The sequence below is a fragment of the Sinohyriopsis cumingii genome, chromosome 2, assembly GCF_028554795.1.
Source record: "Sinohyriopsis cumingii isolate HCF-2022 chromosome 2, ASM2855479v2, whole genome shotgun sequence".
NCBI classification, from domain to species: domain Eukaryota; kingdom Metazoa; phylum Mollusca; class Bivalvia; order Unionida; family Unionidae; genus Sinohyriopsis; species Sinohyriopsis cumingii.
The window spans coordinates 95,048,433-95,068,714 of NC_142962.1; the positions used below are offsets into that span (position 1 = coordinate 95,048,433).

A 20,282-nucleotide genomic window follows, 5' to 3' on the forward strand; every position below is an offset into this window, starting at 1 on the left:
GACAAAGGTTACTTACCTAACTGGATGACCGAATTGTTTCGCGTCACTGGACGAGTGCATGGCCGTCATCCTGCCGTCTATAAATTGGAAGACATGAACGGAGAAGTGCTCAAAGGAACGTTTTATTTGCCCGAGTTACAACGTGTGACCAAAAAAGAAGACGACGTGTACGACATCGAAAGCATTCTCGAACGCAGAACCCGTAAAGTGGGCAAACGACGTGTCAAAGAAGTCAAAGTACGTTGGAAAGGATATCCACACAGTTTTGATTCTTGGATCGACGCTTCGCAAGTCATCGACTATAAAAAGAAGTGACCATCATGCCCTTTCACACAGACGCAGCTACTACTGCTACCACTCCTTCACCCAGTTCTTCTCTGCAAGATTTACAAAAACAACCCTTGTGGGTGTGGTGTGGAGAACGTGTGCCTAAAACGCAAATCGTCTTTTTCTGCCAAATCTTCGTGGTGTATTGTGTCATCGGGGCAGCCATCGCCAATTTGAGTTTGCAACAAGGAGACAAACAATTGTGGACCATTTTATTGAGCAGTTGCATCGGTTACCTGCTTCCCAATCCCTCCCTGAAATTCTCCTCGAACGGGAACCACGGGAACCTTGTGTCCAGTGCCAGTGCCAGTCACCACTCCAACAACCACAACCAGAACCCCATTTTGGGCGGAGACACGCCTCTGACGTCCAGTAATATCCCCTCGGACAGCCACAGAACTCTGGAATTATGAGTCACCAAAACCAATTTTACTTAACCTTACCCAGTGACAGTTCCATGGAGGTGTTTCCCAAGAACACGTTGTGCTGTTACACGGCCAAATTACCTCAGGCCATCCAGTTAGATCACGAAGCCCATTGGGAAGTGGCTTTAGTAGAAATGATTCACCCGACCCAAGTCCTCAATGTCCTTCCCAATCAAAATAAATTTGATGTGGAAGTTGATGACGAGCAATTGCAACTGGAGTTGGATAAGAGAACCATATCTGACCAGAAAACTATGATCAAAGCACTAAAACGTGGACCTACCACTTGTTCATTCTCCCAGGCTATTATTTAAGTGGTCATCATTTGGTCAGCGCCATAGCCTCCAAGTTTAATGGCGTGTTTGGGGAAGCTTTTAAGAATGTCAAGAACAAAAGTGTCACCATGGAGTACCACAAAGTAGCTCGTCGCTTCTTGATGAAATTTGAGCGAAGTAAAATCGTGTCCATTGTATTTTGTACTGAATTGTTTGACATGTTGGGCGGAGACATGGAGATGAGGAAGAGATTAGAACAAAAACAAAAACCCGAATTACCAATCATTTACGACAACGAGACTTTTGGCCAGTATTTTCGTACCCCGGTAGAACTGAACCAAGGACTGAATTTGATGTTTGTGTACTCCGATGTGGTGGAATACAACGTGGTGGGACACACCTCCGTGCCGTTACTGCGTGTCATTCCTTTCAAAGTGGATTCTGCCGCAAACGCTGACGAGGAAGGTGGAAACACTTACCACGTCCACCGCGAATTTGTCCATCCTCATTATTTGCCCGTCAGCAAGTCGTATTTGGACACGGTCAACATTACTATAAAAGGAGATCTGGGACAAAATATTCCATTCACCAAAGGAAAAGTCACGGTGAAACTCCATTTTCGAAAACGGTTCTCTCACGACTCGTAAGTAAGTAAGTCATGTATCCAGTGTACCGAGGGGTTGCACGACAGCGAGGACACGGTTTAGGAGACATGTTAAAATCGGCCTTTCGTTCGGTGGCCCCGGTGTTGAAACCGATGGTGACACGCGGATTGCACGCCTTGAAAGATGCGGCACTGACACAAGGCAAAGAATTTCTCCAAAATGTCATCATCGACAAACAAAACCCTAAAGAAGCCTTCATGAGGGCTGGCAAAAATGTCTTGCTGCAAACGGGTAAAGACATTTTAGGCCGACGAGACACACCTATAAATGCCCTGCACGCTACCGAGTCAGGCATTCAGCAAGGACAAGGCAGAAAGAGACGACGAAGAAGAAAACACCCTTTCACCAGACTTCAAGCGAGAAAGGCCAAGAAAAGAAGAACCGTTCGAGACTTAGACGTTTTCGATTATTGAAACACAGAAAAAAATGATGCACCGAGAGTCTTGCGCCTGTTCCAAGACGGAACTGGATCCGTTTGCCATGCCCCCCACCATGATGACCATGCAAGAATCCCAATGGGTGGAATTTCATCCCGTCTCCTCATTGACCGATTCCGCTCCCATCGAGTTTGAAATCAAGGGACAGCCCGAAGATTACATCGATCTGAATAGCAGTTACTTGTACTTAAAAGTCCAAGTTCTAGATAAAGATAATGGTCCAGTACATGACGCTGAACAAATAGCTCCCGTCAACAATTTCATGCATTCCTTGTTCAGCTCAGTGGATTTGTACTTGAATAACAAACTAATCAGCAGCAGCATGGATACTTACCCTTACCGTGCCTACCTGGAAAATCTCTTGACGTACGGAATAGATGCCAAGGATAGTCATCTCAATGCCTGTGTGCTGTGGGTACCTGACGTAGCGAACAAGTTCGACAAATTGGATGGAACCAATCTCGGCTTTGAGGCAAGAGCAAGCGAAATCTTAAACAAGAGGAGTTTAGAACTGATGGATCGTTTGCATTTGGACATGTGGTTGCAAGAGAAATATTTGCTGAACGGAGTCAATGTCCGCTTGAGACTGAATCGCAGCAGTACCGCTTTCCATTTGCAGGCTGAGACTGATAAGGCTCCTAAAAGCAAAATCGAAGAGGCCAAACTCTACGTACGACGCGTAGAAGTGTTACCCAAAGTAGGTAACGACATCAGTCAAACGTTGAGCAGAACGACCGCCAAGTATCCCATACGACGTGTGGAAGTGAAAACGTTCACCATTCCTGCTGGACAGCATTCCATGATCGAAGATCATCTGTTTCAAGGACAGTTACCCAAGCGTTTAATCCTTGGTATGGTCTCGAATTCAGCCTTCAACGGAGCCTTCCCTGAAAATCCTTTCAACTTTCAACACTTCAACGTGAAGAAAATCGAAGTCAGTCGTGATGGCAAGACCTTGTGTACCCGACCTTTCGAACCTGACTTTACTGACGAGAAGATGAATTACTTGAGATCGTACTTGTCCCTGTACGAAGCCACCGGCCAGTTAGGAACCAACACCAGTCAAGGCATTAAGTACAAGGATTATGCAGGAGGCTATGCTTTGTGGGCTTTCGATTTCACTCCAGACCAAGGCAGCGACGAGGGACATTTCCACCCTATAAAATCTGGCCAGATTCGTGTGGAACTTCAGTTTGCAAAGCCACTGGACAAGACAGTGAACGTCATCCTGTATGCAGAATTCGATAATACCATAGAAATCAACAGTTTGAGAGAAGTCATTCTAGATTATTAGAAGTCATGGAAGACTGTTATCCCTCTTTACCTAGTGGAGAAACTTTGGACATGAAATGTGAGGAGACTGTGGAAGAAGAAGTGATCATGATGAAGTCAAGATGGCCAGAACAAGAAGCCCATTTAGTCTCCTGTTTTGCCAAACACTTGGTCGACAAAATAACAGAATTGATCAAGAAAAACTGCTATGGATGTCAAAACGATCATCCCAGTCAAATTCAACACGATAAATGCCTGATGTTAAGTCAAGAAGAAAAATTGGACGAGTATCTGGACGAAGCTTGGAGTCTCATCTCAAACAAAGACGTGTTGCACCAGTGGTATAAAGACTTGCGTGAACATTCTTGTCCACCATTAACCACTCAAGAGATCCATCGTATCGAAGCTCTCCTGAATCAGAGTGAGGAAACAGAACGAATAACCGTTTATTCGTCAGACATTTTCAAGCAAAAAGTCAGGATCGAATTGACGACTTATTATTACCTGTGAAGAAGAAGAAGAAGAAAAAAACCACACAAATGGATACCTGGGAACTTTATTACCTTTTGAACCACAGTTCGTATACGGCTTCTTGGAATCCTGTCGTCTGTGCTAAAGATGAACTCCCTCATCGCAAACCTAAAGACCATCAAGCTTACGTGATCAACACGGACGACAGTCATCTCCCAGGAACCCACTGGGTAGCCGTCTACTTTCCTCAAGAAGGATGTGTGGAATATTTCGATTCGTACGGATTGCCCCCTTTGGAAGACGATATCATTGACTTTATGAGAAGAAATGCTCAAACCACCCGATTCAATAACGTGAAATTACAAGGCACAGATTCCTTGGTGTGTGGACAGTACTGTGTGTATTTTCTGCATCATCGCAGCCTGGGCTATTCCTTAGAACATTTAGTGACTCATTTTGATCCTCGTTCTTCTGCTAGAAACGATGTGAAAGTAGATCGATGGTTTTGTGACCATTATGCTTATCTTTTGTCTCAAGCTAGGAAACGTAGTGTCCATCAATGGCCTAATGATTTCCAACAGTGGAAATCACAATTTCATTCACAACGTTGTCAGCCCTGTTTAAAGTAGATGGTTAATTGAGAAAAAATGTTTGTGATTTGAAAAAAATGTTTTTGTTATATTGTTGGATTATTGTTAAAAAATGTTATAGTGTTGGATTATTGTTAAAAAATGTTAGAGTTGTTGTTGGTTAGTGTTAAGTGATTTTTGAATAAAAAATGTTGTGTTTTGAAAAAAATGCCTTTGTGGTTTGTTTAGCTATAAGAATGTTGGATTGATGCTCTTTCATTTCTTACTATCCCTCTCATGACACTCACTGAACGTTGCGACTCGAAAACCGTGTGGGGGATGTTTTCCTTCACGTCCGCGCTTTGACTTTAAGAACCGGGGGTTGTTTCCAGTCTAACCATCCATTGTCGACTCATCCTCCTAAGAAGATGTGCTCCAAACTAGCTAAGCTCAACGAAGCCTACGTGAATTTGCATAGGGTCAGACACAGTCTGATACCGAAGCCAGAAGAAATCGAAAATGTGAGAATGTTAAAAATCACTGAAGACCTGATAGAAGAACTCTTCAGAGAAGAAATGAACAGGGAAAAAGAAGAATGGACAGAGAAGTACAGACTTCAGAGACAGCAGCAACAGCAGCAACAACAACAACAGCAGCAGCAACCTGAAGCTGACAGAGGCTTTGTCGATTGCCGTATCGACACCAAAGAGTTCTTCTTCTCTTTCCGAAGAAGCAGACCTATCGCCAGAAAGTCTATCCTCAGAGGACATCGCATTCTTAGAAACTAAAAAAAGAATGCCATAGCAAACAAAAAAAAAACAGCCCTTTTCAGGGCTACCCAATACTCTAGAAAAGAAATAGCTATCAATTTGCCAATGTGTAGGTAGAGTAGTGTGAAAATAAACACTAACTCTTTTTTAAAAAAATGTGAGGGTATGTGATTGTGTGTTTGTGTTTGTGTTTGTAAGTGCTAAAGTAAGTTGGTATGGATAGTAGATTAAAATAATGTCTTTTTTTGGTGTTAGAGGTGTATATTTGGGGTTAGATTGGATTGGTTTTGCGTATGTGGATAGTCTATTGAAGTGATTTATAAAAAAATTTAAAATAGTGATGGGTAGCATAAAAAAGTGAGTGAGTGTTTCTTTTAGGTCCGCGCGTTGTTTCTTTTTGGTCATGATCTAGGTAAGATCAATTTTATGTTATTAGGGGATGTTTTCCATCACGTCCGCGCTTTCAGTATAAATTGAAACTCGCTCGGCAGTCTAGCTACCCTTGTTGATTGATCAACACCGCCAGAAGAATGAACACCAGAATTGTGAAACTGTTAGAACTCCAGATGCACCTGGAATATGCCAGGCGCATAGTAAACGAACTATCAGCGGAGGCTATCGTAGAAGAAGCAAGAATAAAGAAGGAAGAGGAGGAGAGAAAAGAGAGGGAAGAAGAGGAAAAGAAAATAGGAGAGAGGATGTCATACAATATTCCCGAGACAGAGGATTGGGGTGCTGAAGCGAATCATCCCGCCTCTGCACTCTCAAGACAAAAAGTAAAAAGAGACTGGAGTCAAAGATGCGTGTGTGGCGCCAGGCCTGGAAGGTGCAACCATTAGATAGGTGCATCTGGAGTTCAAAAAAAAAACAGCCCTTTTAAGGGCTACCCAATACTCTAGAAAAGAAATAACTATTAATTTGCCAATGTGTGTAGGTAGAGTAGTGTGAATATAAACACTAACTCTTTTTAAAAAATGTGAGGGTATGTGTTTGTGTGTTTGTGTTTGTAAGAGCTCAGGTATGTTTGTGTGAATAGTAGATTATGGGTTTCTTAGCGTATGTGAAGAGTATAGTTAGGGTTATATTATATGAAACGAGAAAAGTAGGGGGATGTTTTCCTTCACGTCCGCGCGTTGTTGTTTCTTTGGTTATGATCTAGGTAAGATCAATTTTATGTTTTAGGGGGATGTTTTCCTTCACGTACGCGCTTTCAGTATAAAACTAACAGTGTTGGGCATTGGAGCCCATTCTACGGAATAAGTAAACAAGAAGATGCCAGCAGCTTCAGCTTTATACAACGATCTTATGGGAAGTTGGTATTGGATGGTGGATGGATTGAGTGTAGTAGAAAGGGTTGAACAGGAATGGAGGTATGCAGTGACAAAAGACTTCGTCTCAAGACAAGTAACCAGCCTACACTTATCCGTAAATATTGTAAAAGAAATGATAGAGGATGAGGAGAAGAGAATCAGAGGTTTAATTAACCCACCGTATGTCAAAGTGGGTAAGTTAAAAGAAGCGATAGATCATGTGACGAGTGCAAGGTGCTTTCTAGAAGACATTGTAGAATGGACAGATTGGTGTTTCGCGAAGTGGGGGTTAGAAAAACTTAAGAAAGCTGAAGAACTAATGAGGAATGTGCTGACCGAAGAGGTCAAGAAGATCAAAGAAAAGTGGTCAAAGGAAAGAAAAGAAGAAGAAAATAGAAAAAAAAGGATGAATTCGAAAAACTGAACACAAACTGGATGAAAATCCAAGAGAAGTTCCGGGCCATGGGCCACCCGGACTGGCTGCCGGAAACAGAAAAGAAAAAGAAGAAAGGAATGATGGACAAAATAAGAGGATGGTGGAAGAAGTTAAGAAGTTAAAAGAAGAAGAAGAAGAAAAACCCAAAGGCCCTTTTCAGGGCCAGCCATATTTCTCGAAAAGAGATAGCCTTTCCATTGCCTACCCTTTTTAAAAAAAAAATTTTAAAAAAAATCCCATGTTCAATTTCCCTTGACGCTATACAGTCCCACCCTGTTTAAATTCCTTTGACGCTATACAGTCCCAATTCCCATGTTCAATTCCTCTTGAGGCTATATCGTCCCACGATTTTTCTCTATGTTAAATTCCCTTGACGCTATATGTTCCCACGATTTTTCTCCATGTTAAATTTCCCTTGACGCTATATGTTCCCAGGGGTGTTTTTAATGATAAGTCCCATTGACGCTATACTATCCCTATTCACTACTCTTGTACCATTTTTATAAGCCTTGTGTATGACTTAGCTGGGATTTGAACCCGCGAACTTCCGGATCCATGGTGGACACTATAACCACTAGGCCACCGGAGCGGTCGGAATGGTTGGTAGATATTTCGCTAAGTGTTTGACATTGTGGCTACGGTTATATGCTTGTGAATGCGTAGAATACGGGTAGAATCGGGTGTGAAAAATATAGCAAGGTAGATCACTCCGTCTGTGTTTTAGCATTAGAGTCTTTCACCGCTGAGGTGGAATGATAAACATGAGCATTACCATGTATGTCAGTAACTATTTGGACTAGCGAACGTCACTTAAAATAACGATAAAATATAATATTTCAGGAACTGGCTACTAACCACACCATTAATATTCCGATTTGAAGGTCCCCCTCCACCTACTTCTTTTGGCAAAATAGGTCATCAGGCATTTATTTCGATCTCTTATGTTTTTTTACGAGTATGCAGTTGCTTGGATAGAAGATTCACAAAGGTTTGTCTGAGACAACAAAAAAAAAGAAACCACTGATGACGCTGAAAGAATAAGCATCAGTAGCAGAAACCGTAACATAGATGATCAACACTCAGTGCTTGTGCAGTCCATTTCAATACGGTCCAATACTTTTATCGTTCTAAGTTTATGCAAAATTGATTAATTGTTAAATCGTGGTTGTAGGGATGGGGTGGGGGTGGGGTGGTTGGGATAGTTGTAACAAACAAAACTGTCTATAGGTAGGTACATTCATGTCTTTATTGCATTAAAGAATCTCGGTTACAAGTTACTATCGATCCAGCTCTGGAGATGGTTGACATCGGCGTAGACGCCAGGATAGCCTGGCAAAGCACAACCATTACCCCAGCTGACGATGCCTAAAATGAAGGTTTATATGAAGCAATAAACGTTACATATTATACAACATGTATATTTAGATATACCCGTGTTTTAGCTCTCTCTTTGTGAGCATCTTATCTAATTCTTGGATTATTAAAGCTGTTTAATACTAATTAAAACGCATATATGAAGATGTGATGCGTTGATCATGGTTTATTTTAGTGTTGCATAACATGCTTTTTAATTAATAACTCCTGTATTTGAATTTAGATATTAATAAAGATCAATATTTTCGCTGAGTAGCGTTGTTCTCAGGATTCGAATTTTACACTCTGTAATATATTTTGTTCTAACTTTGGAATTCGTAAGACAGAAAACACGAAGCAACGTCAATAAACCTACTGCATCGAAACATTGAAATAAAGTATACATAAAAATGTTTCTAGGTTGTCTGTTTTAATTGTTTGTCTTGTCTGTGTTTTTGTATTTGCCTTTGAAAAAGACTCATTAGGAGTCGAAAGCGCTTAGGATAGCTAGATACTAGTTTTGCACTGTTCGTAGTCAGTTTATTACACACACACACACACACAGATATATATATATATATATATATATATATATATATATATATATATATATATATATATATATATACTTGTAAACTTCAGCTCATAAAAACTCTAACCCGTCTCCGTCTGTAACTTCTATCTTAACGTTATACGATTGCTTGTGTTTTGTAAGTTTATCAGTTTAGCTGTTGCTCTTTTTTTCTATTATAAAAGTAATATCGGCCTGTTCAGACCGTATCTTGATGGATAATCAGGTGATAAATGATTAGGGTAAAATCGTTAAACGTCAACAGCTTCGACCCCTTGTAGTTAGCTTATATCAAGCGGGTAAGTTTTTACCGCGTCTCTTAAAAATTCTGGTATCAGTGAGATTACTGCATAATGTACGTGACAACAAAATGATGCGGTGCCTGTAAAAAAATAAACTGCTCTTACAAAATTTCTCCTCACTGATATAAATTTTACTTTTGACCTTAAATGTGTGGATTTGAAATGCTTTCTCTTCATTATTAATTGTATTCAATCTAAGTCAACAGTCGCGGATCCGCCTTGAGTCCCAATATGATCGGCAACTCCTTCTTATTTAAGTTCTTTTACCCACGCACTGGTTTCGTTATTCAGTGAAATATGGTGAAAGCCACAGAGAAACCGTCGACCCAGATTAATAAAAATCATTTCAATCTTTACGAATAAATGAGGAATAAAATCCGATTTTCATATATATTATTTTCCACGAAACTTAACATTTCGTGATCAACACCAGACCGTTTTGTGAAACAGGAGAATTTTAACTTGCACGTGTATGAAGTGGACTATAAAAAATTTCACGAATTAAACCATTTGCATGGAGTGTACCACATACATATTGACACCAAAAAATTGCTTTATTTTTCAATCTGGCATTTTCGACACGGCTTCTCCTACATTATATAATTTAAGACAGATAGCTGTCAATATATTGGACTTGAAATACATATACGTGTGTGTGTGTGTGTGTGTGTGTGTGTGTAATAGTAATTTTAACCCTTCGACTTTAAGATCATAAAGTGAATTAAGTTAAGGTAGATGTGCAGTAGAAGTACATTCACGAGAACCTGCGACTATTTACCTGTAAGTTCCCATTTTCCCTCAGAGTTTTGACATATGAATGGTCCACCCGAGTCGCCCTGGAATGACATTGAGATGCATGTGACATATAACAAACCGCTCATGCATCTTATATCAGCCATTTAATAGACTTTATCAGGATATAACAAATTAAAATCGATGGGTTGAATCGTATTCTAAGATTTTTTAACTTGATTCGCAAAAAAGAAATGCACGTTGTTCAGGACAGCTCATTATTTCATCTGCATTAAGGTCCATCTTACTGGTCTTTGGTTTAAGTAAAAGAACAGCTCAGGTCCTGATATGGCGCGTTATTCGTTGATAGATATGTGCCTAATCAGTTCGCATCATAAGATAGCACATAATGTACATGTCTTCCATTTTATCGAAGGCAGAGAACGGGTTTTTGATATCCCTGCCAGCACATATAAGTCCAAGTCTGTACCAGACAAATAACTTGCGTTCATCACCAAACTAGTAAAATCTCTAAGTGGACATGTATCGAAAGAATGACTAGTATTCGTCACCAAATTGATACACACAGAAAAATACAAATGTATCAGAAGTGGTCAACTGTTTCTTACTTTTGACCATTCATCAAGTATTTGAGTCTAAGCTATTTTTTCGTTCGATATGAAATGAAAAATGTATCAAAAAACTAAAATAAGAAGAAATAAAAATTACCTGGCAAGAGTCCACACCTCCTTCCGGCAGACCTGCGCAGAGCATAGTTTGATCTATGCTATTTGCACCGTAAGCCTGTCCACATTTATCATGATCAAATATTGGTTTCTCCACCTCTTGTAGATTTACGGGGACAGGACCTCCTGAGGTTGAAGGTAAAGAAGAAGAAAATGCAGTTTTGTAATCCGTCTTCATTAAAACTCGTTTTAGTTTAAAATAAAATAACGGTCGTGAAAGGGACACAGTAATATATGTGGCATTACACATGAATATTCATAAACACGGTTAGAAACAAAAATAACGTTAATGTCATGGCTCATTCCGATATAATTTTTGGCTAATGCCTCAAATTTTTGTGTAACAGTACTAATTAGAAAAGCTGAGCGTTTCGTTTGCTGGAATGTACCTTACAATACTAAGACTGCGTCAAGCTTGTTGTGATACTTTTTGTGATGAAAATTAGTTCCCATATGGCATTCAACATGCTGCGTACGAGATATGAGTGTGTGCTTTGTAGATATAGGCCGAGATGTTCCTATTGAAAAATGAAATGAAAGAAGGTCATTTCTGTTCGAACATTTTAACATCGTCAACATATTGTTCGAATTACCTGACGACAGCGTTCCCCATCCCGTCACGACACACATTTCGCCGACAACGTACGGTGTGCGACGTATACACACCGCCCCACTGCGGACTACGTTCGAACTAGGTTGCCTGCTGAGGTGGACAATGGCGATGTCGTTTGTTGTGGTTCTGCTATTGTATCCAGCGTGGACTGTAATTGAGCTGACAGGAATAATCTCCGCATTTAGTGTTTCCCTAGATCGCTCGTAGAAGCCTACACCGATTACCAGATCTGCAATTCTGTATATATATATATATATATATATATATATATATATATATATATATATATATATATATATATATATATATATATATATATATATATATATTGGACACTACTATTTCACATTTTTGTTGAAAACATACTCAGCAGCAATGTGATTTAATTATTCCATACAAGATTGCTTTCTTGCTTGTTTGTTTTAAATGTTTTTGTCTAAATCATTCACGAATCCATTTCGATAAGTGAGACATTTGAGATCAATTGTGCTAGGCGACCAGGACACTGGTGCACCAGTATTATTAATACTACTATTTTTTTAATCTGAAAATATTCTTTATAACATTAGTTGATCCGTAGCTATGCACATAGACGGACAAACTGTTTGCATGTGTCTTCCGGTTTCTTTGTGGAATTCGGGGAATAAGCAATGATACTAAAAATGTATCACTCTCCTATGGTACGAGTCAGTATTTGAAGTAAATGTTGGTATAATGATATTCGTAGTAGATGATAATGATTCATTTTTGTGTCTAGAATCAATCTCGGACAGGCAGAACAGAAAAGACAGACGCAATGACGGGTATACGATATAATTCTACACACACACACACACACACACACACAGCCCCAAAGTAAAGTTGTATTTTTTTAATAGTTACTTTGTTTTCTCTACGCAGTGTGCTGCAGTGATAACTGCATATGTTCCGTCTGGTCTGTACACCAGGGAGCCGCCACAGAATGGTGTCGATCCAGTGGGTCGTCTCAGTTGGACCTGCAATTAATATCTGAATTTCCATTAGTTGTTCTTTTGTCGGAGCGAGGGTGGTGTTATTATCTTTATCTTCGTCGTCAACAGCATCACCAGGGCACTTCAGCATTTTCAGCACCAGGTTAGAATCACCGTCACCACGTCGTCATCATCATCATCAGCAGCAGCAGCATTGAATGCAATGGTCAGGTTTGTCAAGGTCGATTAGCTTCATTATATTACATATTTTGGGGGATATTATCTCATCATCAACATTTTCAGTGCTATTATGTAATCAAGAAATGTGTCATGATGTGGCAATACATACCTGCCAATAATGATCATCGATGGATGCGTCTTGCCCACCGACGATGTGTTGGTTAATCCCAATCGGACGATAGCCGCAATCCATTGCCTTATGGACAGGGAATTGACTTATCACATCTGATGGTCTGTTTTGTCCGAATGCATGCCCATTTCCATTAGGTTCATGTATTGGTCGTTGGTAATGGACATGGCTTTTGCCTACAATTGATGAATATCGTGAAACTGCCGTTTTGACGTGATGTAATAGGCTATTGATAGTTTTCTGTGCTTCTTTCTTAGAGAAACGGTGTTTGATTCCTTCTAAAAACCCATGACAAATAAAACCATGCGCTTTTAAATTTACATAACAAAACCTGACAGTTGTTAAAAAATAATATTCCATGACAATTTGCAGTTTGAACTATTCCAGCCTAAAGACATCACATTAGCATGTGCTGACCATACTTTTGGGATTTTTCATTAAACCGGTATACACCATTCCAGATTGGCTGACTGAAGCAAGCTCAGTAGATTCCCACTTTATGCAAACTCATCTGGGGGACACAGAAACACTGAGACATAGGAAGTTGATATAAACGAGTTTGGTTTGTAACAAATACGCAAGCGTGGAGGAAATACTTTTTTTCTCGGATAAACTGATAACGCGAATGAACGAGGTTTGAATCTAAACTTTACCATTTAGATCAAGAGTCGAATTGAAAAGTCTAAATAAATCTCATTCGTACCCTCGGAAAGAAGCTCGTCGCCCTGAAAAATCGATTTTTTAAAATTCTGAATCTTCTGTGGTCTTCCAACGTGGCTTCACAAACGGTAAGATATATGATGTTAGAATGTGATATGTAATAATAAGAAAATAAAATTTAACTACAATGAATAAATGCGCGTATAACGTTTTCATTTTTTTAATTATTTTTTAAGACTGTATTAAAATGTCATGGAAATGATGCAATAAATCTGAATGTGTTGAAAGGAAAACACACTCGCTTACTCATCTGAACATTAAATAAACTTCTCAATTGATATATATCTGAAACAATTATCAAAATTCATCAATCAGCAAAGCCATTTAAAACAATACCTGAAGCAAGTCCGACCAGAACAGCTGTCAATACTACATACATTGTACCAGATTTAGAAAATACCTGTCATGAAGGTTACCCTGACGTCTGTTGTTTTTATACATAAGGAGTCACATACGTGATTAGATAAGACAGCATTTATACATGAAACGCTTGTTGGTTCTGTCGGAATGGTATATATCTACATTAGATACAATATGGCTTTGAACTGACCTAATTTTTCAACGCTTTCGTGTAGTTAAGGTTAGCCCTTTTTATCCAGTGATGTCTGGGGTGTGAACCTTTCAGGACGTCCTTATGGGATGGTAAAAATCACTTGATAAAATACCAATCAATGAGTTGATAATCAATAAAAAGGCTAGTTTCAAATGTGTTTTCTCTGATTAGACCAAGCCAGTGTGTATGCTTTGTTTTGATTTCACCAGATTTCAACCAGTTTGTAGAAATTTTGTTTTGTTTTCCCCGACTAAACAAAATTTTGTTTGGCTTGGATATAGTAACAATGACTAGAGAAAGACGTTTCCTTTTTTAGTGACTAGACGAAGCCAATTTGTGTACGTTTTGTTTCTAATGTAGTTTAAGACAGCTGGAGAAAGTTATTTTTCGTAAGCTCCAGCATAAAGATCTCCCCGATGAAAGCAAAGTGTCTGTCGGGTTTCGCTAACCAAGAAACTAATCAAGCTATCAATATATTTTCAGCTGGCGTACTCTGTTTTCGAGAAAGCAAAATGCATAGATTGCCAAACCGTATTTGCTTGACATTCAGCATGTTTTCTGCACTTAGATATCGTGCATCTCTTAGCAGTCTACTTGACAAACAGAAATTTATATATCGTCAGCAGAAGGGAGGTGACAAGAGGGAGTCACGTGGAGCAAACTGAAACTTGCCCGTATAGTAATAATTCAACACATTTGCTAATTGTGTTTTTTTTTTAAAAGAACCAATATGCATATTTTCATTTACCATTGTTTATTTTTATATTATTGATCGTCGGAGGGTTGTGTAATATAATGTGATTTTATGTACTTACACAAAATAGAAATCTGATTTTTTGTACTAACTTCATAATCTCAAATATGTAATAGCACAAGATTTTTTTTTAAAATTGACATTAAGAGTCTATATGATAGATCTAGTAATTTTCATTTTATGGAGTAAGATGGTCATGCCAACATAGAAAATGTTGGCAACAAATTTATTGTGGCAGAAGAAATAGATTTTCCGAAATAATGCGTTACTTGTTTTTGACACCTTGCCTGAGTAATCAGATTACTATGGTTTCATCGTTTATTGTACTTAACCGAAGTTTAAAGCGACCGATCTTTTGTGATCTTCGCTAGCAAAGGATCATTGATCCTTAATCACAACTATCTTGACTAGCGATCTGATTGAAGCAGTTTATATTAGGGATGGATGGGTATCCGGCCCGGCCACGTGCACCCCGACGTGTTTTACACTACCCGGAAATACCTGACCCAGCCTGGTGTTAAGATGAAAATTTGATCTTTTCTGGTTCTCTCACCCACACATCCAGTCCACGGGCAGTAATAAAGGTATAAAACAAACTAGAAAACGTCGTTATTTTATGCTTTACGAAAATGGGGTTGAAAGAGGGAGGTTGGAATCGGGACAAATGAGATTGGAAAACCCCGACCCAATAAAGACCGACCCGGCCGGGTAGTTCCCTGCCAGGTACCCGGACCCGTTAGCAGGCAAATTTTCCTACCCGTTCATCCATTTTTTAGTTCAGCTGCATCTAATCAGAAAAAGAAGGAGTAGAAATTATTTCTGTTGGTTATATATGCCAAGGGTTGATGTGGAACGAAGTGGATCGGCTGCCTTTGGATATCGAACAATGCCTTTCGTATGTCATTGCATTTGTTAGAATGACTACCGCATTTTCTCAATTTATAACACGATCTAATCTGGACAGACAGCTGGATGGGTGGATGAATTGATGCATACATGGATAGTTATAGGATATATAGATACATTGATAAACTGGTTGAGGGGTAGGTCAAATGACTGAAAGTCTAGATGAAAAATCAATCAATTGATTGAGAAATCATAATTTTTGTATATCTCGGTTAGCCGTTACGTGTTGTCTCCGACGATACAGACTATTAAGCGGAATGTTTAGTTTATGTTTTTACTTCCGTCTATGAAAATAAAAAAGAAAACAAATCTGACAAATCAATAAAATGTGTAAATAACAGAAATAAAAAGTTAAATATGAGTTATTTTTTATATAATTTATGAAATCTGGACCTGTACATGAAACAATAATATATTACCCTCGGTCTTGCCACAAGTGCTGAGAGCGAAAAAACAAGTTTTTTCGTCCTTGTCTTTTTCCGCCAATGAGTTCGACCTTTATAAGTCAGTTACAAGTCGTACTGTACGATAATGACCTAACCGATGACTGGTAGCAGGGTTACAATGTCTCTAATCTAAAACACTGATGACTGGTAGCAGGGTTACAATGCCTCTAATCTAATACACTGATGACTGGTAACAGGGTTACAATGTCTCTAATCTAAAACACTGATGCCTGGTAACAGGGTTACACTGTCTCTAATCTAACACACTGATAAGTAGCTCACGACAACACGACTGATTTGAATGAATGCCAACGTATTATGAAAATATGGGATATATACGTCTGCCCTGAAATAAATAAATACAATTCAATAAGAAACACAATCAACAAAGGTAATGCTGCCTTGGTAGGAAAAGCTAGCCCCACGATGAATACCAAAGAGAACAGAAATGTTTCTTTTATTTCAGAAAAACAAGAAATTTAATTTATCTGTGCTTTTTTAATAGCGAAAACCCAGTTACAAAGACCTAGATTTCAATGTCTGACCTTGTTTTTATTTAGTCGGTTAAAATTTTTATAGATATAACGAGCTATGGATAATGAAAATTCAGTTGTAACTGTTGGATGGATGAGTCCCGTTTGCTCTATGGCAAATTGACAACTAACTCTCGCCAACATTATCCATAACATTTTAAAATAGATTTCTAGAAGCACGAGACGCACACTCAGATGAGGTTGTCATAGTCTATACATTATCCATAACATTAATAACAGATACTTCGAAGCATGGTACGCATATATTGATGAGGTTGTTGTAGTCTAGACATTATCCATAACATTATAGAATAGGTTTCAGAAGCATGGGTCACAGACATTGATGAGGTTGGTATAGTCTAGACATTATCCATAACATTAGAAAATAGATTTCAGAAGCATTGGTCACAGACATTGATGAGGTTGTCATAGTATAGATGATGACAAAGAGGACGAAAAACCAAAGGCACAGCTGACTATTCAGGGGTTTAAAACGTCACTTTAGTGCACAAAGCAATAAAATAAAAGCCACTAAAAATATATGTGACTCATTTTATGATTATATTTGTCTAAACTAAAAATTTTAAATGCATAACGAGCAAAAGCGGTTAAACACTAACGATTTTATGTGCGGTGTACAAAATTTCGATAAAGTAATAGTTTCTAAAACTGACAAGAGTTAAAGAGTTCCCTAATTTTCAAGATGGCATGTGTATTAGTTTGACTATTTTGTCTGAACAGAAACAGATGAGCATTCAGCATTGTTTAATTTATATCTTGTGACTTAACATCCACCGTCTGTACGGAAAGAGACCGCTCTGGCAGCCTAGTGGTTAGAGCGTCAGCCTGGGATGAGGGAAGTTTCAGGTTCGAACCCCGGCCGAAGCATACCAAAGACTTATAAAACTGGTACTAGCAGCTGCCTCGCTTGGCGCTCAGCATTAAGAGGTTAGTGTTACGACTGGTCGGCCTGGTGTCAGAATAATGTGACTGGGTGGGACATCGTGCTACATGTCTGCGGCATGATGTCCCAGTGCTAGACATCACTATAAACTGCCAGACAGCAGACATCGTAGCGCTATGACTGAAACATTGTTAAAGCTACGTTAAAAATCCAAAATCACACACTGCACGGACTTAAGTAATCTGGTGAGTACGCTGTTTCGTTAACAACGTTTCCATCGAAATTGAAACATAATGCTATTTGAACCAAATGAATTTCAACTTTAGCATACGGGTCAGGATTCTATTTCAGGTACGCGAAACGTGCCATTTACTCGGGCCTCATTCTCTGTCCAAGTCAATGTATTTTACATTTAATTGGAAATAAAGCATGAAACATTTGGACTAAGGATTATTTAATGTCATCCTATAATGTGACAAATATGCCTCGAGAAACAAAAACAGCGCATTTTACTGAGTTGTAAGGATAAATGTCGAGTCAAACACCGATGCAAATGAGCAAATATCAACTTCTGACTTTCAATAGACAAGATGATGTCTGTGATCAAATTGATAATTTACATTTTCGACCGGCAGTGTTGATTGTTATACCTGATACCTACAGTAAGGGGTTGGGGGTTGGGTGCATGCTGTGATACATCAGTATTTATCTATTTAATAAATTCCAGATGCCCTTAACTCTTGTTCTCATTATATAGCTAAGAACAAAATATGTATGTATGTGTATGTGTGTATGCATAAATTGAATTCATTCTCTTTCATTTCTGGTGAACTTGAAGTGGTACGTGTCTCTGATCATGCCACACATTTTCACATGTGCGTGAATTGCTTCTGCGCTGTTTTATCTATTAGGTAAGATTTTTTGAGTAAAAGTATTAATACTGAAATTTTCTCTAAATTGTACTAAAAGTCATTTTTCATTAAATTATATGAAAGCAATTTTCCACTAAAATATATTGAGATTAATTTTATCTATTTCTGTATTACAACTATATACTATTTTAATAAAGATCGCGCTTTACGAGCAAGTGCAAAAACCCATAAAATACATTTCTCTTTTTTCCAAATGTCAGCAATTTAGATTTGGTGGAGAGCTGCTAAACAGGGAAACTACTAATCCCTAATGGATTCTTATTTTGCTGTGTTTAGGCTCGAATAAACAGTAACAAAAGAAAGTCTAAAAAAAAACAAGCTTTGAAAAATTTAACAAATAATTTATTTTCCTGGAAAAAACACTATATAAAATTAATAACAAAAAAAGAACTTACGGTTTTAAGAATCAAATCCAAAAATAATCCAAGAATAGTCCACGAATTAAATTTTAGAAGTCCTAGTAATGAAATGTTCTAATGAATTCAAGTTCGAGTCTCGATGAAGAATCCAAAATTGAAGGCGATGACGTATACTGCAGTCAGTACAGAGCTGTATCGTCTACTATTCTTTTTTATTCCACAGTCAATTATATTCCGGTGTTTGAATTTCGAAACAAAATTAAATAAATGTCTTTGTCCAAGAATTCTCTATGAGCACTCAAATATTTCCAGGAAAAAAGAATTAATCTTTTAGAATCCAAAATAATTTGAATAAAAATTATAACTCCAAGTCTGCCACAATTGACACTTTCCAGTGTAAAGAAGAAAAAAAAGCCCAACTGATCTCTCTCTCTCTCTCTCTCTCTCTCTCTCAAAGCATCGCTATTAAAACTAACTAATTCGCAATTTCGGAAAGCCCAGATTCGCAAAATGGAGGCTGTTTGCATATTTAAAAAATCACGTAGCCCCAGTATGACCTTGATAAAAACCAACCATTTTACTCCGAGAATAAAAAAGGTTGTATACTTCTCTCACTGATTTCTAAATCAAGGTCGGGAACTATGTCAGCTTTAGGTCTTTACAACTGAAGATTCAAGGTCAAACTATTTTCTGAAAAAATATCGAGTTCCTAGTAAATAAAACTACATTATTTTGTCATGTAATGAAATTAAAAATAAAAATAATATAAAACTTTCAACCAATTAAATTAAATCAATTATAAATTAAATCAAATATACGTAACATGATAATTAAGCTTGATGATTCATGCGTTTCCCGTGGGAAAGGACGAGAGTCTTGTTCTGATTCGAAATGAGAGCCCACAAGCACTGCGTATAAATAGAGAGCAGACTTAGTCAGAATTAATTCGTTCATCGAGAATAAGAACTTCTCTGTCTTTCTTTACAGGTAAGAATCATTTGTGTTCGTAGACTTCTTTAAGGAATAGGCACTTTTAATATTTGTGATTTTAACGGTAAAGTTCATATTTTTGCAACATTGTTGTGGGTTCTTTCTATTTTATATTGTAATTGAATGTTTAATTGTTTCAAATAATTTGTATTTATTTGTATTTATGGTATGCATTATTGGAAAAGACGAATTCCCTACCAGCTTCATGTTTAGATTTAATCTGGACATAAAGATTCTTTAAGTAATAAAGAATAATGTTTAGTAACCTATTCCAAATTAGTATTCTATTTTTAATTTTAGTAAAATACATTTCTTCAAAACGATTGTTGCGTTATATCGCAACTATTGAATTTATACTTTTTGGCTATCGTGAATTTAGTTGAGGTCTTATTATCTGTATTTTATTCTAAAATGCAGAAATTATACAAATGTATGAAGTTGGTTAGCTCGAAGGAAAAGAGTGATTTTATATGTATTTCGTGTATTGTGAATATAAAGGCTTTATAGATGTTATCTTTAGAATGTAATATTATATACAAATATCTACTATTTAGATACAATTCGTTCATCGAGAGTCAGAACATCACTGTC

General features: G+C 37.9%; 1 protein-coding gene across 1 annotated transcript; it reads right to left on the reverse strand.

Moving 5' to 3' along the window:
- Nucleotides 1–8,179: 8,179 nt before the first annotated feature.
- On the reverse strand, nucleotides 8,180–13,796 carry LOC149805411 (uncharacterized). The gene is made up of 7 exons (XM_089936205.1): nucleotides 13,651–13,796; nucleotides 12,574–12,770; nucleotides 12,157–12,269; nucleotides 11,255–11,511; nucleotides 10,645–10,787; nucleotides 9,962–10,019; nucleotides 8,180–8,322 (listed from the first exon to the last, which is right to left on the reverse strand). The coding sequence occupies exons 1-7, from the start codon at nucleotides 13,691–13,693 to the stop codon at nucleotides 8,225–8,227; spliced, it is 909 nt and encodes a 302-aa protein (XP_089792331.1). The 5' UTR covers nucleotides 13,694–13,796; the 3' UTR covers nucleotides 8,180–8,224.
- Between the last annotated feature and the right edge of the window lie 6,486 nt (nucleotides 13,797–20,282).